Genomic DNA, 22,661 nt, shown 5'->3' on the forward strand with positions numbered 1-22,661 from the left:
TGGAGATCAGCAAAACAACATAGTCGATAATTACATGCACTTGCATCTGATCTACAGCGGAATTCATCTTATTCGTTATCTACTGCCAAGGGATGAGACACCTATATTTATATTCTTACATCAATTTATAGGGCGCCACTGGTGATGAGCCTGCAGGACACTGGAACCAGTATGGAGTCGGATTTCATGCAGCATGTCGCTAGTCTGAAGAGTGGCTTGCTTAGTTGAGGATTGTCACCAATTCATAATAACATGCCATTAATTTCTACGCCATCGTTTCTCAGCAATTCAAGGCCGTGTCAATAACCACGGATCCTCCGAGAATACCCTCGCGCCTAGTGTCAAACTGCACATATATAGTTTACTCGATTTATAAGAAACATCCTATATATTTCGATTTAAACTAAGAAACTTATCTACCTAGCTAAAAGACGGTAAATTGTTGAGATTCATGGCTTGCTCAGGCATCTCCAGGCATTAAATGCCCGCTTCGCCAAAGCATGAAGCTCATGATCAGCATTCAACCTACCATGTATAGGATAGTTCAGGGGAAATGCTTCACATTAAATAGGATCTCTCCTTCATGAAGGAGAGATCAGACTTAAACCACCTCGTTGGTTCTTGGCAAGAGCTTCCTAGCATCATTCATCGTATTCTCCATTCAAATTTCAACATAAATGTTATTGAATTCTATAGAATAATATCTATGGTAATGATGCCTGAGGATACAAAGCACAAATATATATATTTTCCTATATTTGAATAAGTACATGTGGGCAATTTTTATTTTCGCACTTCACATACAGTTTCTTTACTGTATTATTGTAGCCTGTAAGGTACTATAATTGTCCAGTTGGAATAGAATCTTCAGCTTTTCTGACTGAGGCTGTTTTTTCCAGTATGTTCTTTTCGGTGACAATATGAGACGTCAGATGACCTCCTATATCTGTATTCTCCATTCCGCCATGTTGCAATCACCGCCATCCCCGTAATCGACTAATTGAGTATTTAGACAGTTGCGGAGCCAATCAAGGCATCAATCATATCCACAGTCGTTGACTTGAATGAATCGTTCCAGGTGGCGGTGTACTCGTTGATCCAAGTGCATTTTGTATCTCTAGTTGTATAGAGAAAGTGTTGAGATCACATGACCTGGTTGGTCATTTGACCCTGGATGGTCCTGAGAGTAGTTAGATAGTCCTCGAAGGGTCGAAGCTTTTCTTCTTCCCGGTTCGTTTCTCAACCAATGAACTATCGTTATTGCTTGTTTCTTTCCCCCTGTCAAGAGAAAGACAGATTGGCGCACCCCATATAAAAAAGGCCTTATGACGTACCTGTGAAGATTGAATAGGTGGATCTTGCCAGTGTGGCCGCTTTCGCTCCTTTGTACCTCCGTTAACTTTCCTATCGATGTTTTATGTTTTCTGCCTCGGTCTCTATCATCAGTTCGAATGGCGGGTGAGTAATAGTGGAAGGCTGCCCTGCCAAACCCCAAGATAAAATATGTAAATTCTGGACACTTTGCCATTAGATCATGCCATAATGCGACCGTTTGAAGTATACCTACTCATTTGATCTTGAATTAATTAAGCTGTCGCATTTTATGCCCAGAGAGTGCTATAATTATTGACAAAATCATGTAGGTACTTTTGTCAGTGTTTTCACTGCGCATTTTCTATCGCATGAGTTTGGATTCCTGTCAAAGTCTGGCGTAAAATCCAAGAGCTTCGTGGAAAGAGCTCCAAAACCATTTAACTGCAATTTATACCAATCGCGTGCGCTTTCTTATCCTTTAAATTCTGTAGTCCCTTTTTGATACGGCGTTGTATAGTTAGCTGCCCTGTAAACTATCACTCGTGAATCCCTAACGCCAAGAAACAGGGCTGCTCAGGCTTACTGAGTAAAATAGGCAGTTGCCCTACACGCAAACAGTATCCGCTACGTATGCACGTTTGCCCTTTTATTGCTATACCAGACCCGAAGACTTAGTTCATTGCAGTGCATCGAATCATACTGAGAAAAAAAAAAAAGAAATGTGTTGAGGTGGCTGCATTGTAGTATCCACACATGAAGTTACATGTCTTAGTTTTTCACCCCAACCTCGAAAATTCTCGAAAGATATTTCTCGAGGCAACCGAAGCCATCTAGCGTGCCAACCCAACCAATGTGGCGGTCTGGACGCACGAGAACAATTCCACCACTCTTCCGGTCCAGACCAGCCTCTTCATAGATGTTCCCTTCATCAAGGCAGATCTTGTCATAGTCTCGACCGGTCACTTCACGCAAGGGCAAGAAGATCGGAGGAAAGTCCGCCAAATTGATCTGGTTCCATGGTGCACAGTGCACCAGAAACATGTCCAGGAGCCCGAAAAACTTGAGCATGGGGTCCTTTTGCGCTGCGTTCAGCTCTCCCGCCCATGTGTGGATACGCTCTATTTGACTGGGGCAGGATACGTCGCCCGCAAAAATAATCAGACACCAACCTCCGTCAGCCTTGATACAGTTGTGTAAAGATACAGCTCGTCCAGTAGCGTGATTTGTGATGATCTCATCTGGGAGGGTTTCACCGGCTTTGAAAACCCCCATCCCTTGAAGAGAAGGCGACGTCAAGAGCGGGTCCGAATAGCGGATACCACGGCCCGCGAGAAATGTCATCAGCTCTTTCGCTCTCTCCAGAATGGAAGAAGTCTCTGAGCCGAAGGGAGTCGCAAACAGGTCCAAGCACGTTCGGTCAGCTTCGAGTAGTTTCCGTGCCACGAGACCTCGTTCGGTGTCGTAGGTGTCGAGAACCTCTGGCTTGAGCTGACGTTTGATGACACCAGCAAGTTTCCATGCGAGATTGTACGAGTCCCTTATTGGTTATTTTGCATTCAATATGAGACCTAGGCTTCATAAACTTACTGTATACTTATGTTCATTCCCATTCCAATGAGAGGAGAGTGTGTGTGGATCGCATCCCCGACAAGAAAGGCACGGCGATGCTTACTCGTTCCACTGCTGAGTCGCTGTGTTGCCGTAAAGGCCGACCACCTCCAGGGAGTTAGTACTCAGAACAGCTTGCATTTTTGCTTTAGAGGCTTACCAGACACACTCATTGACTTCCAACTAAACCAACCAAAGAAAAGAGATATTAGCAAGGCTGGTGGATTGGAAATCAACGACCACATGGATAACCTACCGTGTAAGGACGCAGTAAATATCGGCACTTATTGGAAATAAGCTCAGGGGTGATTTCCACTCTCTTGAGCTTTTCCCATCCGGGCCCCTTGTTGAGCTCAACATACATGCGGACCAAGCCGTCCTCCCGCCGAACGAAGTCCACCGCTCCGTCTACATCACTTCGGATAATTGATGTCGCACCAAAACTAGTTTAATCATGATTATTAGCTTAATTCCATGTGTATTGAAGCCTGTGAGTCACTCACTCTGGGAAGTCAGATGTCCCCTTAAAGTCCATAACACCCCAGACTGAAGAGCCTTGATCGCCCAGCATGTCAAAGCCCAGGAGGTTTCTGGTTGTGGATTTGCCCCCATCCGCTCCAATAACATATCGAGATCGTACTCGTTCAATTTGTGTGCTACCCTCACGTGTTTGTTGAAGAGAAACGTTGCATGGGTAGGCATCGGGGGAAGAGAGTTGAGAAGTGTCGATATCCAGTGCGCAAAGAGAGGTGTCGTAATGTACAGTGACACCTGAGAGACTTTTGACTCGCCTCTTCATTATTTCTTCGACGTCGCCCTGCTGTAGTGCGCCATGAGTCCACCTGCACATATGCTTCAGTAGGAAATCCTCTCAATTAACGTGTTGATACGCACCGGACCCCATTTGGAGGCTTATTGCGGAGTCTTTCCGTTCTTATCAGTCTCTCATCTTTACCTCGTAGCCAGAGCATTTCATCGGTCGCAGGCTGCCAGCGTTTGGTGACTTTGTTATGGATGCCAAACGTTTCCAAAATCTCCATGGTCTTTGGGTTAAGCCTGTAGTGACTTCGTCAGCGATGTATGGCTCATTAGCTGTCATTCACAGAAAGCGCTCACCCATCTGCTTGCCCTTTTCTTGTTTGGTCTGATCGTCTGTCCACAATTCGGAAGTCGATTCCCAATTGCGCCAGCCATAGTGCAGCACTCAACCTAATAGGGCAAAAAGGAAATCATAAGTCTTGCGGTTCATCCCGAATACAGTAATTAGTATATATGAAGTGATATTCGAGTTCTTACCCTGATGGGCCCTATTATTTCACCGCCAATTATTCAATCTTTTGTTTCCCAAAACGACGACTGGGGAACACGACACTTACAGCTCCAACGATAAGGACACTAGTAACACTTTCCGTGAGAGTCATGATTTTGCGGTGGTGCATAGGAATCCAAGTCCAGATATATTTGAGTGGCCGTTCGATAGACAGATTGACCACAATCTTTCGAACTGTGCGGGCAGCAATGATCGACACGATCAATACTCGTGAGGCAAGACCGGATTAAAAGATCAAATCAAATGATACTACAAGGTGCAAGAATAGGAAGCGTGATCGGCAATAGGGCTTGGAATTTACGATCTCGGGCTGATGATGGGTAGGTCGTCGATCAATTAATGCAGGAGTCCGTGTGAGAGGACGTGCAGAATCTGATCTGGTATATGTACCTTGCGCAGTGGCCGGAGTCAAATCACACACCCACGCACAGTACAGGTGAGCTATCGTGCAGGATCTGGGCTTACCTCCCTTTCCAAATAGGAAACATATTTCACAAAAAGAAAAAATATCTTGAACAGGTGCTGGCGACCTGTCGCGAGCGAACTCTCCCATCTACGAATTTTATGGACATCTTTTGGCATACATAAGAATATTTCAAAAATTTTAATAATTGATATTCATGTTACTCGTATTGAGCTAGCTACATATACTATGGGTGTGTCATCTGTCTACCTCGCTCTCCAACGGAGCCAAAGGGCGACTATAGATTACCACGAGGGAGAGTGCTTACGGAACCAAGACTCGACCGTCGTCAACTCCTGTTCCTTCTTGGACATACCCAGAGCCAATGCGGTGTTTCGCTTGAGTTCCAAGGCAGTTTTCTTCTCGGAGGCCTCGGGTCCAAAGTACCGTCCTCCACTACCCTGCGTCATTCCAAACATCATCTTGGTGTCCTCTAGCTCGGCAACACCATGGGTATTAAATGCTTGCCAAGATTCAAGCGGCTGGAACCGGGATTTGCGTCCAGTCACCTTTTCGAACTGTGAGACAACATCGTCCATGCTGCAGATATCGCTGCAGCCATGAACAACCTTGCCATTCCACCGCAAAGGATCAAGGAACATACCCTGCACAATGTCTCCGAGGTCCTCCGATATGCTGAGGAAGGGCACATCTTCTTTGCCACCCCATTTTGGTGCGACAAAGGTCAAATATCCCTCGGGATCGGGCAGGTGAGGGAATCCGCCGAAGATAGGTGCAATCTCTTTGATAGAAAAATTCTCCAAGAACCATGCCACACAGATGAAACCGACTGTTTCAAAGCGGTCGATACCTCGCGCATACTGCTCGATGTCGTATTTCGCTATCGAAAAAAATTAGTATCAAGGCCAGATCTTAATCATAAATCGATTTACCCTGCGCGGCATTCATTTTGACCTTCCCACCAGTAAGCTCAAGGCTGTTAGGCCCGGAGCTGAAGACGAAATGACGCACTCCAGCTTCCGCTGCTGCATCCACAATGGTCTTGCCCATATCAAATTCGGTCAGACCTTTTTCCTTGATTGACTGTATGTCTTTTAGCCGGGCCGTCTTAAAGTATCCTCAAGTGCAAACAGTTTCTTACCTTGTCGTCCGAGTTGATATTGACAAAAGCGCCCCACGAACCGGCAAATGCGGAGAGCATAGACTCTTTATCAAATCCATCCGCCTGTTGAACCTCGGCACCTTGAGATACCAGTGCCTGACTAGCATCGGAGCTGGGGTTTCGAGTGAGTGCTCGAACCTTGAAGGAAGGATTTTTCAGCAATGAGCGAGCGACAGCACCACCTTGGTTGCCGGTAGCGCCGAATACGGTTATCAGAGGAGTGGTAACGGTCATTTCCGCGATGTAGTTAGTGCCTCAAACGAAACAAAAACGAAATTGGGTAATGGGTATCAGAGTTATGGGAATGTAGCTGATTGTGAACCAAAGAACGATAGAGGGAAGATTGAGATAATTGAGAACATAGAGGGCATGGTTCCGTCAGCCATTGGCCTGTGAGAATGTTACATATTTTCCCTCTCGTTTTTTTCTTCGTCTGATACTTTCTTTTTTTCCTGGCATCCAGATGCGTGCTGCATGGCGTTGCTGATCTTCCACACTGAGGCGCAAGGGATGTGAGAGAGCAACATTCATATGCGCATGCAAAGCGGGAGAAGGGCAGCACCCCGTGTTCAAAACAAGGAAGGGATATTTGACAAAAAGAAAGGAAAACAAAAAAAGGATAGAGGAAAAAGATATGGAGAGGGTCGATCGGGATCTACATTGTGTACGATCGCAATTGGAGCTAAGAAAGGATATATACATACATACTGGTAATTGTCGATAATTACAAATGATGTAAATTTGGGGTGTGAACAGCGGTCAAAACTTGAAAAAAAAGTAAGATGTGGCGCACTAGCGACCAGGCACTTCCGTGCCATCCTTGTAACCTAATCGGCCCGTCCCTGAAAATGCCAATGTCAACATAATCAAGCCAAGTCATGCTTGTGAGCTACACACCTGACTTTAGGGAGAACTGGCAACCAATGGAGGAAGCACCCAGTCTTGGAGAGGCTCTCTGGCGCATTAACAATGCAAATGTAGCCTTGGAATTTAGCGCCAAACAACATACAAGGCTAAGTAAAGAGGGTACGGAAATCTGATTAAAATGATTGCAAGTTGGCATAGTGGTAACCAACTGGGCAGCACGGACTACGTCCGTGAACGAGAGCCTCAGATGGGCCAGATGAGTTGCAATAAAAACAAAAGAGGCCCTTTTAGTCTACTAGGTCACATCCGTCCAGCCCGGCAGCAGGGATAGTCCTTCCGAAAACCTCAGCTTTATGGTGGAGCGCTTATATGCAATCAGTTACATCAATATTGAGCAATCATACAGCGGCAAGGTCAATAAAAGCCTGAGATTGCAGGGTATCCTCAGCCTCATGAGTTGCGGTGTCGAGAAGAGTCTATATGGCGTGAGGCTGGGCATTCGGAATATCATACTATTATGATTAGTTAGAGCCTGGGAGATGTCCAATCCCCACCCACTAGTGATGCAATACTTCCAAGACACTCTCATGCAAGGTGATTTTCCTAATATGGTCGCACGTCTCATATTCTCTATGCTTTGGAGACATATATTTTCATGAGAGTCACAGTACATGCATCATGCGAGGCTCTCGTTCCCTTCTCCATTTTCGAGATTCACATATATCCTGTTTAGGCCGCCAGGTAGAGTAGCTTTGGAAGTCGATCGGTGGCGTTATTACCCCTAGTCAATAAAAGGGCATTCTTTTAACGTGATAGCATGATTAAGTCAATTATTGAGAGGGTAGAAGTAGGCGAATTGCGGGCTTAGATATGTAATTACTCACTACCCTTATGTGTCAATATAAAGAACACCGTGAAATCTTATGTTTGAAATCTTCCAGTAGGAATAGCCATATAATTTGATTATCTTGTAAGAGAAATACAATTCGCTAATGCAGAGCATGAGTAAACTGAGTTCAGGTTGCCTCTACATTACTGTTCAAGCAGTGTGTTGAGACCCAGTCTGCATGATGGATATTGTCCAAGCCCCGTAATCTCCTGTGCATGGAGAGTGGGCCTACTCTGATTCATTCCCTCTGCTCTAGATTGTAGCACAAAGCCGATGAGTGGGAAATGAAATAATACATGCTTACAGATGATGTGGAGCTGAATAGCGTCGGTTTTTCGGCTGCTTGAAGTGCATAAAGACGTTTGCTACTCTATATTTCCTTTGACGAAAGATCCAACTCACCTCTCATTCTAATTCAACATAATAAAATGGGATCAGCCAAGCTCCCAGCATCCGAGTACGAAGTTGCTGTCTCCTCAGACGAGGGTTTGGGCGGACTATTCTACCAGCAGATGCTGGAGGACCCTTCCGCCCTGGCAATTATTGACGAGGACGGCAGGCGTCTGACTTACGGAGCCCTTCATCGGGCAGCCCTGATATTGGCGCAAGGTCTCCACGAACAAGATTTTGTGGCCGAAGAACCTGTTGGCATTCTTGTCCACCATGGACTCTGGGATGCCGTGACCCAGGTGGCCATTATCTACGCCGGAGGAACCTGTGTACCTCTGAACCCCCTCTTGCCCGATCAACAAATCATCAGTCGCCTACAACGGCTGGGCGCTCGTTACATCATTGTAGATGAACCCAACAGCACGCGGGCGCTCCCATTTGATCTCCTCGCAACCGGCGAATTTCCCCCAAGCGACGACAAGCTAGCAGATACAAAGGACAGCTCTCTTCCCGTGGCCACAAGTTTGGGGCATTGCACTCACCTTATCCATACATCCGGCACAACCAGTGAACCAAAGGCTGTGCAGGTTAGAGGTGCCTCTATCCTCCATGTGTCACACCACGCCCCTTATGATCCCGTCCAGAAAACAGACGTCGTGGGCCACGGCAACAGCACGAGCTTTGACGTGGCTCTCTTCGATATCTGGGGGGCGCTCATTCGCGGTGCAGCGATTGGCGTACTCAACAAATCGACGCTACTAGATATATCCAATCTGGGAACGGTCATCCGTCAGCTCGGCATTACCATCATGGCTATCACAACGCCATTGGTAAACTTGGTGGCGACCACCGCTCCAGCAACTTTCGCACCTCTTCGAGTGATCCTGATGGGCGGAGAAGCGGTCAACCTTGTCGCCATGAAGGCAATCCTGGAGGCGGGGCCCCCGCAGCATCTCATGAACGCTTATGGACCTACGGAATGCTGCGTCTATTGCCTGGCCCATGAGATCACTATGGCAGACATAGATGCGGGTAGCGTTAGCATTGGCAAGCCTATTGGTCACAATGTTTGCTGTGTGTGTAACGATGGAGGCCAAATTGTCCCTGATGGCGAAGAAGGCGAGTTGCTGGTGGGGGGACCAGGCGTGTCGATTGGTTACGTTAATCAGCCTGACAAGGATTCTCAAGCATTCACCTTTGTCGATGGCATGGAGAACCCCGACACTGGTGAGCCCTACCGTATGTATCGAACCGGAGACATAGTACGACGCCGAAGTGACGGCCAGCATGATTTCCTTGGGCGTCGGGATCACCAGGTGAAAATCCGTGGATTCCGAATCGAGCTCAGCGCCGTTGATGCGGCAGTCATGAACACAGGCCATTTCTCGAATGGGTTTGCCATGCGGATAGATGAAAAGGAGGAAGGGTCTGGAGCGACCCTCGTGGCATTCGTCGTTCTTCAGCCAACCGCTGGACCTCACGCCGTGTCAGACGCGTTGAAAACGCTACGGGCAACACTACCGGATTATATGGTACCACACATTGAGGTGGTTGCCGATTTACCGCTCAATGCCCACGCTAAGGTGGACCGCCGGAAGCTGAATGAAATGTACCACAAGCGGGCTAAGCATTTGCGTGACACGTGTGGCGATGCGAGGTTGAGCACAAGGGCCCACGTCGTCGGGCTATGGACAACCATATTGGCCACCCCAGTTCCTCACTACTCGGATGACGATGACTTCTTCGAACATGGAGCCACTTCCCTTCAGGCATCGTTGTTGATAAGTCGCATCCGCCAGCAACTCAAAACCGAGATCTCCCTACTCACACTCTATGAGAACTCAACTCTGGGAAAGCTAGTTTCTATCATTGATTCCAATCAAGGGGCCTCTATGCCAACGATCCGTAACGAGCGTGACACTTGGGTAGCCGATACCTTGCTTGGGGATGACCTACCGCTTCCAACTGGACTGGTCGTTGATTGGCGCCTAGATACCGAAGGCCGAGTGTTCCTGACGGGTGCAACTGGCTTTTTGGGATCTTATTTGCTGGCCCATTTGCTGGGTATACCAGGTGTGCATCAGGTTGGCTGTCTGGTGCGCGCGGCTGATCCCGTCACGGGTCGGGAGCGTTTGAAGGCAGCATTGGTCAAATACAGTCTCTGGCAAGATGCCTTTCTAACAAAGCTTTTACCTCTTTGCGGTCAGCTAGAATGTCATTGGCTGGGCCTAGGCAAACAAAGATTTGAGCAGATTGCAGACTGGGCCAGTGTCATTTTCCATCTCGGGGCTAAGGTCAACTACACCCAGCCATACTCGCTCCACCGTTCGGCTAACATCATTGGCACGGTGAATGTAGCTCGGTTGGCCACTACTGGCCGCCTTAAGGGCATGCATTACTGCTCCAGCATCTCCTGCTTTGGCCCTACAGGCTTCGTGACTGGCGCCAAAATCGTCTACGAGGATGAGCCTCTCCTACCACATGTCGACGCCCTTACGTTCGACCATGGATACGCTCAAAGCCAATGGGCCGCCGACGAACTGCTCCAGCGTCTCATTGGCCGTGGTTACCCTATCACCGTATATCGGCCGGGCTTCATCACAGGGGACCAGAAAACTGGCGCGTGCAACCCAGATGACTTTTTTAGCCGGTTGATTCGCGCCAGCTTAGAATTGGGTTGCTACCCCCATCTGCCAAACCAGCGCAAAGAATTCATTACTGTCGGCTACGTGGTGAATGCGATGCTCCATATCGCATCCAACATCTTTGCCTCTGGTCATGCCTTTCATTTGCTACCTCATCGCGATGCTTCCATTGGTATGGACGATGTCATGGCGCTACTTGGGAAGACACAAGGCGCTTCCATTCAGCGCGTAAGCTACGGGGAGTGGATCGAGCGGCTCTTATCTAGTGCAAATGTCTCCCTGCAGCCTTTAATTCCGATGCTGGCGGAGAAGGTGCATCAGGGATTAACTCGATGGGAGCTGTATGAGAATATGCCCACATATGACAACACTAACACTATGCGGGCTCTGGAAAACTATCCTGGTGGCTTGGAATGCCCAGTATTTGACTGCGAACTAATGAAGAAATATGTTAATTACTTGGTTGGACGTTGAAAGATCTGGATTTGTTCACCGTTCGGCTTTTGGGTTTATTGTTACCGAGATTTCATATATTGTTGTTTACAGTGATCACGATCAATTAGGGCACAGAGGCTTACCCTTCATTTTTCCGGTGCCATAGCATACCGATACACCAGTATGCATGATATTCGTGGGAAAGAGAGAGGGGCTTGCTCTACCGCTAAGTTTTCTCAGAGGTCTCTTCGAATAGATACAGATGGGAAGCAGCACAAAGCCATCGCACGAGTTACTCGCTCACTCTCAATTTCATTATTAAGATATTTTATGGGAGGCTAGTACTCAAGGAACGATAATTACGCATCGGTGTTCAGTGTTTGTAACGAAAATGCGTCTGCTGAGTTACAGAATGGTCATGGTCCTGATGGACTTGAATTCGCCTGTTTATGTTGAATCTGCTTTTTCAGTTTTTACTTTGCTTTTTATCGAACAAGTGTAGCAATATATTTGGAAAGTGCTAGGATTTTAGTGCTTTCTGATTTGGCCAGGGTCTATGCGAGTGCAGAAGTCGAATATGTCCTAAAATAACGACATGAAATTCTCTCACCGCGGCTTGGGCTGCAAGACCTGGACACGTCAATCATGCGAGGGGTTACGCATCCGGTCAGACTATTGAGTCTGAAATGCGACGTGCTTCTGAGCTCTCCTACACAGCCAATAGGTTGTTCTTGCACATTAGCTCAAAGCTTCGGCATATGCAGGAAAATTTAATACGTAATTATGCTCTGACGGACCGTATCGCTAATCGCTTCATTTCCTAAGTCGGAAACACAGTCGTGTCACAAGCATGTAGCGGCATTAGTGTGATCGATGGCGTTGGATTGCTCAATCGTCTGCTCGAAAGTGGATACAAAGTCCGTGAAATCAGCACAAGGCACGACCTTCCATGTTTGCGCATACTTCCACCTTTTCCAGTCGAGGTTTTCCAAAGGTGGTCCCATAACAACTAATCGATTGCGTCCTTCATCAGTGATAACTGTGGTACTTTAGACGACTCAATTTCGAAGATGACTATCCCCGATACGTCCCAAGCGTCCAACGTAGCGAAAACTGGTGCAAATGAGTCAACAATTCGTCCATTCCCTCCATTGCCCCAGGGACCCTACAAGACTGACCCGTCCCAACGGGAAATGCTGAGCATAGATCTTCTGGATGATCTAGAGCCTCATTGCATGGGACTCGGTTCCCCATACCTTCTACCAGTTGCTTGGGGTGCTGTTTTAGCTCGTTACAAGGATAGCGAGGAGGTCATTTTTGGTCTTGCTTACCGTGGTCGAAAAACGGCCATGGACTGTCAAGCCATTCTTCCATTTCGTCTGAGAATATCTCCTAACGAGACCTTGGGCGATGCAATTACGGCTGCAGCGCATTATGATGATCGGATGCGGAAATACGAGTATATGGGTCTGGAAAAGTTCAGCGTGTTGAACCCAGGCAACATCGTGCTCTCCAATTTCCGCAGTTTACTGGTCATCGGCGACAATCTTCGAGACTTACGTGCGGAGGTTGTTGAGGAGCAGTACCCGCTCAGCTTGTATGCGCGTGGCGCCACTGTCCAGGCGTGTTTTGATCCCTTGGTTCTCTCCTCACATGTGCTTCGCACGTTGCTCATCCAAGTGGCTGATTTTGTGCAAGCGTCAATTGACAACGTCAATTCGACTATTTCGGATCTTCAAACAGTAGGCAGAAAAGGATTAGCCCAGATGCAGCATTGGCATGTCTCTCGCAACAGGGCAGGAACGGCTGACGACGACGATGTGCGTGTCCATCAACTTATCAATGTACAAATGCTGGGACGTCCATCTTCACTTGCGGTGTCTGCCTGGGATGGAAGCTTGACCTACGCCGAGCTCAATCAATGGGCATCCTGCATGTCGCGCCGTATTGTTTTTGACAAAGTCGGCGTTCAACCGGGCCAATTCATTGGCCTCATGATTCCTAAATCAGTGACGACTGTGGTAGCTATGCTGAGTGTGATCAAAGCCGGAGCTGCCTTTGTCTTTTTGACTCCATCATTGCCCGTTGAGAGGCTGCGAACCATGTGTCGAATCGCTGGAGTGCATCGCATACTCACGATTTCTGGTCACCAGGATAAAGCTGCTGAGCTAGGCGTCCCTGTCACCCAAGTTGATGTACAACCAGCTTCAACAGAGGAAGGAGAGCCATTTGAGAGCGATATCCAGTCCGGCCCTCTATATGCAGTCTTTACATCTGGATCAACGGGCGAACCTAAAGGCGTCCAAATAAATCGAGAATCATTCGGGCCTGGGGTCGCTGAATTTTGTGCAAAGACAAAACTTGGACCGAACTCACGGATATTCCAGTCAGTCTCGTACGCATTTGTGGTCAGCATCCTCGAGCAACTTATTGGACTGGCCACTGGTGCTTGTATCTGCATTCCGTCGGAGGAACAGCTGCAGAATGATATGGAAGCCACCCTGGCTCAATGCAAAGCTAATTGGGTCACCATGACCCCGACGGTGGCGCGGACCCTCATACCCAGCGAGTTTCCTGTGTTGGAGAGTTTGATCCTCGCTGGTGAGCCGATCTCTGTCGCGGATGTCAAGCAATGGGAAGACTTCACAACACTTTACAGCATGTACGGTCAGTCCGAGACAGCTAGCACTTTGCTTCTACGTCAAGTACATGGCTCAGTCTATGAGGCCGATAACCTTGGCGCCCTTACGACCGGTAAATGCTGGGTAGTGGACCCGACGGACCATCAGCGACTGTGTCCCGTCGGAATTGAGGGCGAGTTGCTTCTTGAAAGCACCGCATTGGGGGTGTGCTATCTTGGAAATCATGAGCAGACTGCAGCAACATTCGTGAAGCGGCCTGTTTGGAGCCTTGAATCGGACCATGGCGATCAGCCTAGGCGACGATGGTTGTTGACGGGAGACCTTGTCAAATATAATTCATTGGATGGGTCAATCCAGTTGGTTGGTCGCAAGGGAACACAAACCAAGATCAGAGGCCAACGGGTCGAACTTGGTGAGGTCGAAAGCTGTCTTCGGATTTCTTACCCGTCTGCTCAAATCGTCGCCGAGGTTGTAACGCTCGCAGCTGCTGAAGGTGAGAGTGAACAATCTGCTCCAATCTTGATTGCATTCACGTGTTCGGAGTTACAGCCGCCGGCTACAGCCTTTGGACTCGAGATAGAATCAACAGCTGAATCCAGCGCCCACAATCGCAAAGCTTTGGCTGAGCTCCGACAATTGTTACCACCATATATGATTCCTAGTGCAATTGTGAACTTGCGGCACTTGCCACGCACAGCCTCTGGGAAGATCAATCGAAGGGCCCTACGTGACTGGGCCGCAGAGCGAGCGGTAGATGAGATTCTCTGCATTGATGAGGAGCGTGTAGCATTTCGGCCAGCCGACACACACGAAGAGCGTGTGCTACAGTCGGTCTGCGAGAAGGTACTCCATCTGCCTTCTTCCAAGGTGGGACTTGACGACAATTTCTTCCATATTGGAGGCGATTCTCTCACGGCACGACAGCTGGTTTCGGCGTCCCGTTTGCATGGTTTCCATATCACGGTATCTGATGTGTTTGACCAACCAACTTTGGCAGCATTGGCGAGATGTTACATCAAATGTGATTCTAGATCGGAGACTGCAAACGAAGATGAGAATCCCTTTGAGAGTATAAAAAGAGAATTGCTCCAGGTATTGCCGGCAGAGCTTGATGCAAAGAATGTGGAGGACGCATTTCCTACTTTGGAGATGCAGTCACACCTGGTGGAATATGGCGTCCTCGATTACTTCCCCATGGAGATCCATGGTGTTGTGAATGCCCATCAACTTCGACATGCGTGTCAGGTATTGATGGACATCCAGCCAGCTTTGCGGTCGATCTTCATTACTTTCAAAAGTCAAATAATGCAGGTAGTCTTGCGCCAGGCTGATATTTCCTGGGCGGAATATACTGCTCCTTCTGATACGGATCTGATGGAATGGACGCGCTCTTGGGTAATGCAGGATCGAGAACGAGCACCACCAATGACTCAACTTACAGTTAATTTCACGCTGATTTACAACGAGTCCGGCAAATCCGCATTCGTCATCCGTCTTTCACATGCCCAATACGACGGTGTTTGTTTGAAACCCTTGTTTCAGCAGCTTGAGGCGATCTATGCAGATCCGGGACGCTCCTCACAGCGGCGCCCAGAAGCAGATTGCACCAGCTACCGGCGAATCTGCGCACGTCTACGGACACCCCAAGCCCTTGACTATTGGAAATCCATTTTGGCGGGGAGCGAAGTGACTAGATTCCCACGATTGTGCGTTGGCGAGGTGGTCCCAGCTATCTACTCGGGGGAATGCGCACCTGCGCCTCCGCCAGCGGGAATCACGATGGCGACGGCCATTAAGGCAGCCTGGGCTTACGTCCTTGCGCGAGAGACTGGGAAAACCGATGTGCTATTTGGGCAGGTCACAAATTGCCGGGGCATCCAGCCAGGAGCAGGACAGGAGATTATCGGCATGTGTCTGAACACGACGCCTGTTCGAGTTCAAGTCGAACCAACTATCCGAGTTAGTGATCTTCTCGCGATGATCCAGCAACAACACGTCAAATCACTTGAGCACGAAACCATTGATTGGTTTGACATGGTGGCACAAAGCACCTCTTGGCCGGCTGATACTGATCTTGATACCGTCGTACTGCATGAGAACTTTCCCAGTTTGCCTGAGATTTCCCTTGGAAATGCTACAGCACAAATTAATGAGCCCATCTTCAAGCCTGTAGGATCGAAGCGACACCTATTAATTACTTGGCCAGGTTCGGAGAGCATGATGACCTTCTTTATCACAAGAACAGGGGCACTAGAGAGGAATTTAGCAGAGGGGCTGCTAACTAAATTCAATGAGGTCCTTGTGCGGTTCTTGGCTTCTCCTGATGAGGTGGTCGGTCCTGTCTGTTGATATTGTCATCTTCTGGTCCAAAGCGAGCAAAAGGGAAGAATTTAGGAGTTGCTAGATAAACTACTTTGAACAATGCAACCCTGATTTTTACCCTATTGCTAAGTGGAGTCTGTGGATAGTGCGTGTCCCTCCAAATTTTTGTCGTGTAGTAAAACCTAGGTGATTTATAGCCAGTCGCTCTCCTTCCCCATGTTGGTGTTATTGTTTTATTCCAACTCTGAGCGAGCGTTAGGTAATCTTGTAGCGTTAGTGTTGGAATCACATGACCAACCAGGTCATGTGACCCTGGATGGTCCTGAGAGTAGTTAGTCCTCAGTGGGTCGAAGCTTCTCTTCTTCCCCGTCCGTTTCTAATAAGATCCCATATTCTTGCTCCGTAAGTTTTTGAGAGCTTTGAGAGCGAATTGGTGGCTTTATGGGTTATTAAAGAAGAAAGGTCTAATTAAATGACGCGTTTTGGTTGGGGTGCTACAACAATCTTGAAGAAAGGAAGCGTGATCGGCCCCGCTTTGATGATGAAACGAGATAGGCCTTTCTGCCGAAGGCGGTGTCCATGCTTCCAAAAAACGTCGTCCGTCGAGGGAAGTACCCAAGGCCATGGCACATAGTTTTACTCTCGGGCTCTGGCCCGCTACAGTTCCCTATCGGATAGCAACTTTCAATATCTCCGTGCCCTTACCGGCGCCTGCTGGCTTCGCACACCCCAAAGCGCCCGTCATAATCCAGATTGAGGACCGGAAAGTCATAAATCTTCCACCAGAATAGTGCAGGTAATACGTAGCATCTAACCAAGTTTGCGGCTGCTCCAAACGGGATATCGACTCGATGGAGACAGTAAACGTTCCTGTCTCTAAGAATAATGGAGAGACAGACACCGAGGCTACAGGACGAATGGGTGAATCGTATTGTATCAGATGTCCGAATATAGGTTGATTTTATAGCGAGCAAACTACGAAATGAATATTCTACAAATTGCCAGGCCATGAGATAACAGTACATAAGGGTCAAGAAGCTGGATAATAAGAAAACGATTGAAACGATCATATGCCCCCTATATGACGTGGTTTGTCACAAACGGAACAATAGCCTAATATTCTTCATCCTCTTCGTATGGCTGGTTGCATTTCAAGCCTATCTCCTCTCCCACCTCATTCATATTCAGTGTCCACATGCCGATTTGGAACGGGGGTGGAACATTAGCCGATCGCCATGCAATCATGCGTTGGGCTAGCGGTGTCATACTCTCGACCAATGGCCTTGGGAGATGAACGGTGGACTCATATGGCGTGAGCACCGAAGGGGAAATAGCAAGAGACAGGGAGCGACGAACAAAGTTCGGTGTACTATTGTCTCCACCCCGATGGACCATCTTGCCACTAAGAAGAATAGAGTCACCAGCCTTGACCTCAGCTATGACCATTGGATGATTTGAATCTCCATCCGGGATTCCATCCACCTTGTGACTATGCCACAGAAACTGAGTGGCACCTGCTTTTGCGGTGAAGTCCGTCAGTGCAGTGAAAAAGTTCACCAGGCCCTCTGCGCTGCCAGGACCCACCTGTATAACTGGGTAGGAAGGCTGATCTCGATGCCAGATCTGCTTCGGTGTTCCTGGGCCATTGTCAATCACGGCCCCGGAAGCAAGCCAGTAGTCGCCGGTCACGCTGAATGCCCGCCGACAGAGCTCGTGCATTAAGTCATGATTGAGAACATCGTGACGGAAGACCTTGGAAAATCCCACGAGATTGTGCACGCGTTTTTGCTGCGGTGGCAGAAGCGATGCTAAGGACCCTTCCATAAGCTTTGCCTTTGATGGCTGATTCCCGTGCCGTAGGCGCTCTAGGTGAGGATTCACTTCCCGGTTGAAGTTGGCCAGCTGCTCAGCGTTGAGAAAGCCTTCTATGATCACCACCCCATCATCCTGATAGGCCTGAAAGATGGTATCGGGGTCTGCCACCACGGAGAACCGCTTGATTTGTGGATTGGTGTGTGAGGGGATAGTCATACTGACAGCATAGATGGTAAAGGTCTGTGAGAATAAGAAGGAGGAAGAATCAATGCGAGAAAGTTATCACAGTAGAGCAAAAATTTAGTGGATGCTGGTAAATAGAGAACACTCGCACCCACCATTTACTATCGGAAACCAGACACCTTAAATACTAATCCGAGGGGGTTCCGTGTTCAACAAGGATATGTGATCAATACAATATGGACATGGCAGGTGATAGCTCATTTTGAGCAACCGAGGAATGTGATAAAAGCTGAGAGAATAAGCAAAAGACTTCCTTTGCCAAATCTATCCCATCGGGATCGACAACCTGGACCACCTTCGTTACGGCTGCATGAACACGTATCCCCCGCCTCCAACATGCGGAGCTATCAGCTTGGCGTGGGAAGACCTGACAAGAATCCTGTATTTCATTGGTGATGCCCTATGTGCTGTCGCATCTAGTGTGCATATGGTCACTGCATACGGAGGGGTCCACTTGTAGGGACTATGCTTCTTTCAAATTTTGCTGTTCACATGCCCGCCCCATGCATATCAGTATGCCAAGTGGCTATTTCTGGTTGGTATGTCACAAAAAGCCATTAAGTCTCCGCTTGAATGTATTCCGTCACAGGAACCGAGTCCCGTCGTATATAGAATGACATTAATGTGAAGAAGTGAGTCAACACTAGCTACCGACTTTTTGTCTTGCCCGAATCAAAATATCATGATCCAGTTGGGGCTGTGGAGCTTTGATTGGGACTTCTTTGATTGGGACTTCTAAAATTTCCATGCCAAAGTCTTTATCACGTCGTGACCAGGAAAAAGCAATTGGAAAGATCGACACTCAGCAGGCCTCAGGTATTCGAACAGCATATGTGTAAGACAAGCCCAATCGAAACTTGATTGTTCAACTTTCTTGAGAATGCTGCATTGTGCACCATGCATTCATTAATTGAAGGCAGGTCTTAATTGGGCACCGTAGGATATACGCCGGGTCTGTTGATTGATTAACATTCAATTATACGCAAAGCAGGGGATCAATTACAGATCGCTCTACATGTCTCAAGGCTCTTTAATATGACTAAAACACAATATGGTCGAGGGGTCTTTCGAAACTCCAGCGGCGGAGTCTTCTTGCCGACATGAACTCCTTGTTGGATGCACATTCCTCCTGGGACACCAGCTGAATGCATGCTGGGCGCAGACTTCCTGCGAGAGGTCCGTAGTCATGAAGTGTTCCTTTTTACCGCAACTCCTACTTGGAGAAGGCCTATGTCTCCCCGTGGTCCATCATTTAGGGCGCCCCATAAAACTTGTGCCTCGACGTTTCCGTACCGACTGGACTGGTTTGGGCATCCCTTACCTGTATAAAACCGGATCTCCTATCTTTTCGCATTCACCTGGACAGCCGGACTCTAGTTCTTCTTTCTCACTCCTCCATTCTAAGAGGGTTTTATTCGTTCCAATTTAAGCCAAGATGACCATCCCTTCGACTTCTAAGCCTCAGATCAGACGGGTCCCAAACACAACCGACCCTGAGGCAATATGGAACATTGTCGAGGAAGACGGCGCGGTCATCATCGAGGGCTTCCTATCCCCTAACACTTTGCAACGATTCAATCAAGACCTCGACGGGATCGCTAAGGTCGTGCCCACGGGAAGAAAGTTTCTATATTTCGACGACCCAATGCCCAAGACCTTGAGATGGATGAGTTATCTCCCCATACTCTCCAAGACCTTCCGCCACGACATCCTCAACAATACCACTCTCCACCGCGTGTGCGAAACTGCGTTCAAGGAGACTGGAGACTACTGGATGATCACCGGGACGGCGATGGAAGATCATCCAGGCGACGACGGGCAGGTCCTACACCGTGATGAAGCCACTCATCCGGTGATCCGCCATATGCCGCTTGGTGCACCTTTGCTCTCTATTAGCTGGATCACGGCTGTGACGGATTTCACCGAGGAGAACGGAGCTACCCGACTGATCCTCGGAAGCCACAAATGGGCCGAAAAGGGCGACCCCCTAGAGGAGCTCACTGTACAGGCGACCATGAAGGCCGGAGATTCTCTGCTCATGAATCAGGGAATGGTGCATGGGGGTGGGGTCCATCGAGGTGAAGAAGCCCGGCGGCTCCTTCTTACCCAGATGGCGTCTTGCCAGCTGGCACATACTGAAACCTTCATGTCCGCACCTCGCTCAATTGTTGAGACCATGACGCCTCTGGCCCAGAAGATGATCGGCTGGCGCACAACTCGTCCACTGCCCACTAATATCAGTGGGTTGATGAATTTGAAGCTGGGCTGTCTGGAGGATGAGATAGAATTGCTGTCAAATCAGCCAGACATATTTGCTTAGGTAGGAGGATGTTCGGTCATGTAGCCCAATGAGAATCGGGATACATGGGGTAGTAGAAAAGTATATACAAACTTTCAAAGAGAACTGCTCTGTTGCAAAGTGGATTGCCCAATATTACTAGGCAATTCGTAGTAGAATCGGGCCGCGATTAGAAATGCCGCATGCGTATATGTCTCTACCTAACGAGGTATATTTCTACAATGAAGACAGCAGCTTTCACGACAGTACCATCAAGGCAAATGTGTATTGAGATATAGAAGGAGGTTTGGATTAGACCTTGACATTCCCCATGGGACTAGCCAAAATCTGGTCCCATGGGAATTTTCACGGTCTAGTCCCACCAGACCCACTCCCATGGGAGTAGAAAAATTTCCATTAGTATTTATCTACATTAAAAGGTCTATAATTTAAATATATCTACTATAAAAGTCTATATTAAGTAGTATGTGATACATGGTTGCTCGAGGATGGGCCTAATGGGAGATGCGGTGGAGACAGGGGTCCGAGATGATTTGGATGGGGCGCACAATCAAAAACAACAAACGGTGCAAACACGAACAGGCGAAATATGCAAACACCCCTAGAGAAACATGTCGATTCCAAGAGATACGGTACGCGCTAGTTCTACAATAGACCAATGGTCGGCCTAATAGCATAGAATGAGTGTAATTGCTAGGACTGACTCAGGCAGCGAGTATTGGACCCAATGTGGGCTTACCAAAGCATGAAATGCTTGGCAAGCAGCTTGGCAAGAAGCTATCTATAACGTAGCAAATGAGTAAGCAAATGGGTGCTGCAAAACTCGGCAAGCTAGTAACGTAAGGCCCCTCTTCATTCGACAATATTATGTAAGTAATAATGTTCGCGTGCCTGGGAACAACTTTTGGTATGAAATATTCGAACCCCGCGCAAGAAACGGCTTGACAGATCACTTTAACCTTGCCGTGAGAAATAAACATGTCAAGCTTCTGCACAACGGATCTAGCAATTGGATGTCTACGCCTCCTGGTATTGATAGTGTTTCAAGTAGGGGATCCTGTATCTTGTAAAAAGAAGGGGCTAGACCAAATGCGTTGGCCATGGCTTTGCGCGGAGCACAGGCGGCCATGCTAGATCTTCCGGGGCCACTCTAGTATACTGTCAGCAGTTCAATGTCAACCCCTGACTACTAGGTTGCCGACTATTTGGTAATTCATGTATACCGGCTGTCAAGATCTCGGGACAGCCATTAATGTCAGGAAAGAAACAGAAGAGCATTGTAGTCCTTATGCTCGTGATAGTGGTCATGCGTACGTATCTAGTAAAATCGCCTTGTGCTCAGTGTTACTCTTAGATAGAGCTACGCTCAATTTATATACCTGCGGCATGAACAATCGCGCTTTGATCTTAGATAGATCTAAGGGCGGAACCAATAGTGGATCGGCTTAGTCGCACTGCTATAACGGAGAAAGATATCCGAATAGAACAGACACTTTGAACAGCTAGCTAAGAGCACGTCTTTCTTCCCTTGATCCTCTGCTACAACTGACAATGATGTGGTAGTAAAAGGCTCTCTGTAGGCACTGTCTGCCTTATAGTGTCCACTTATTCTATGTATGTTCGTACCGTGATAAGTTTAGTACTGAATCAAAGGGGATGAAATTATCAGAGCGCCTTGGACGTAGACTTGAAAAGAGTTGCATGGAGAGTTGCATAAGACCACCTTGCTATGCGGACAGCAGAGGTGGGTGTCGAGAGATCACCCAATGGTGGGTAGTTCACATTTATTTTGTATATACACATGGCCATCTGTCTGGATATATATAGCCATAAATCATAGTTCGGCACTTTTCGCTCCGGTGCACAGGAAGAGAACCCTAACCCCTAATTCATACAAAGTTATCATCCCACTATTGCTCGAGTAGCTGGCCAGCATCATCTAGTCTCTGGCTCTGCTCGTCCATTCCCGACCACTTGGTAATTCCATCGTGGATGTCTCTCAAACGATTTTCGTAGAAAATGTGGCACCTAGTGGTTACGGTTAGTCACTGCAAATATTCGCTGGTGTCAAGGTACATAACCTACGTTGGCATGAACGTTTGCACTCGGTGCCGCTGCTCGTCCGGCGAGTCGGAAAAGTCAATCAACTGCGGGACTAACAGACACATACTGCGTCCTTCGTCCAAATAGGTGTACGACAAAACGAGCATGAGACCTTTGTGGGTGTTTGATACTTGTTGTTCTTCTCCCCGGCCGCATAGAACGACAAGCTGTGT

The 22,661-nt window shown here is 48.0% G+C and overlaps 7 protein-coding genes across 7 annotated transcripts; 3 read left to right on the forward strand and 4 right to left on the reverse strand.

Moving 5' to 3' along the window:
- Positions 1-2,082: 2,082 nt before the first annotated feature.
- Positions 2,083-4,343, reverse strand: PENARI_c033G11848 (uncharacterized protein; the record flags this gene model as incomplete). The annotated part of the gene is made up of 8 exons (XM_022636674.1): positions 2,083-2,851; positions 2,902-3,030; positions 3,083-3,105; positions 3,179-3,365; positions 3,426-3,764; positions 3,817-3,978; positions 4,219-4,229; positions 4,299-4,343. 8 exons carry the CDS (start codon positions 4,341-4,343, stop codon positions 2,083-2,085), a joined length of 1,665 nt encoding a protein of 554 aa, XP_022483525.1.
- A 617-nt stretch (positions 4,344-4,960) lies between these two features.
- Positions 4,961-6,072, reverse strand: PENARI_c033G03499 (NmrA/HSCARG family protein; the record flags this gene model as incomplete). The annotated part of the gene is made up of 3 exons (XM_022636629.1): positions 4,961-5,556; positions 5,609-5,759; positions 5,818-6,072. 3 exons carry the CDS (start codon positions 6,070-6,072, stop codon positions 4,961-4,963), a joined length of 1,002 nt encoding a protein of 333 aa, XP_022483519.1.
- A 1,950-nt stretch (positions 6,073-8,022) lies between these two features.
- Positions 8,023-11,103, forward strand: PENARI_c033G06649 (non-ribosomal peptide synthetase; the record flags this gene model as incomplete). The annotated part of the gene is made up of 1 exon (XM_022636644.1): positions 8,023-11,103. One exon carries the CDS (start codon positions 8,023-8,025, stop codon positions 11,101-11,103), a length of 3,081 nt encoding a protein of 1,026 aa, XP_022483492.1.
- Positions 11,104-12,134: 1,031 nt separating this feature from the next.
- On the forward strand, positions 12,135-16,055 carry nrps6 (putative nonribosomal peptide synthase; the record flags this gene model as incomplete). Its single annotated transcript, XM_022636664.1, has 2 exons — positions 12,135-15,875; positions 16,002-16,055. The coding sequence occupies 2 exons, from the start codon at positions 12,135-12,137 to the stop codon at positions 16,053-16,055; spliced, it is 3,795 nt and encodes a 1,264-aa protein (XP_022483473.1).
- Positions 16,056-17,141: 1,086 nt separating this feature from the next.
- Positions 17,142-18,059, reverse strand: PENARI_c033G07768 (phytanoyl-CoA dioxygenase family protein; the record flags this gene model as incomplete). The annotated part of the gene is made up of 1 exon (XM_022636650.1): positions 17,142-18,059. One exon carries the CDS (start codon positions 18,057-18,059, stop codon positions 17,142-17,144), a length of 918 nt encoding a protein of 305 aa, XP_022483515.1.
- A 1,462-nt stretch (positions 18,060-19,521) lies between these two features.
- Positions 19,522-20,406, forward strand: PENARI_c033G11888 (phytanoyl-CoA dioxygenase family protein; the record flags this gene model as incomplete). The annotated part of the gene is made up of 1 exon (XM_022636675.1): positions 19,522-20,406. One exon carries the CDS (start codon positions 19,522-19,524, stop codon positions 20,404-20,406), a length of 885 nt encoding a protein of 294 aa, XP_022483527.1.
- Positions 20,407-22,295: 1,889 nt separating this feature from the next.
- Positions 22,296-22,553, reverse strand: PENARI_c033G09567 (uncharacterized protein; the record flags this gene model as incomplete). The annotated part of the gene is made up of 2 exons (XM_022636659.1): positions 22,296-22,413; positions 22,471-22,553. 2 exons carry the CDS (start codon positions 22,551-22,553, stop codon positions 22,296-22,298), a joined length of 201 nt encoding a protein of 66 aa, XP_022483512.1.
- Positions 22,554-22,661: the final 108 nt, after the last annotated feature.

The sequence above is a fragment of the Penicillium arizonense genome, assembly GCF_001773325.1.
Source record: "Penicillium arizonense strain CBS 141311 chromosome Unknown PENARI_contig033, whole genome shotgun sequence".
Taxonomy (NCBI): Eukaryota; Fungi; Ascomycota; class Eurotiomycetes; order Eurotiales; family Aspergillaceae; genus Penicillium; species Penicillium arizonense.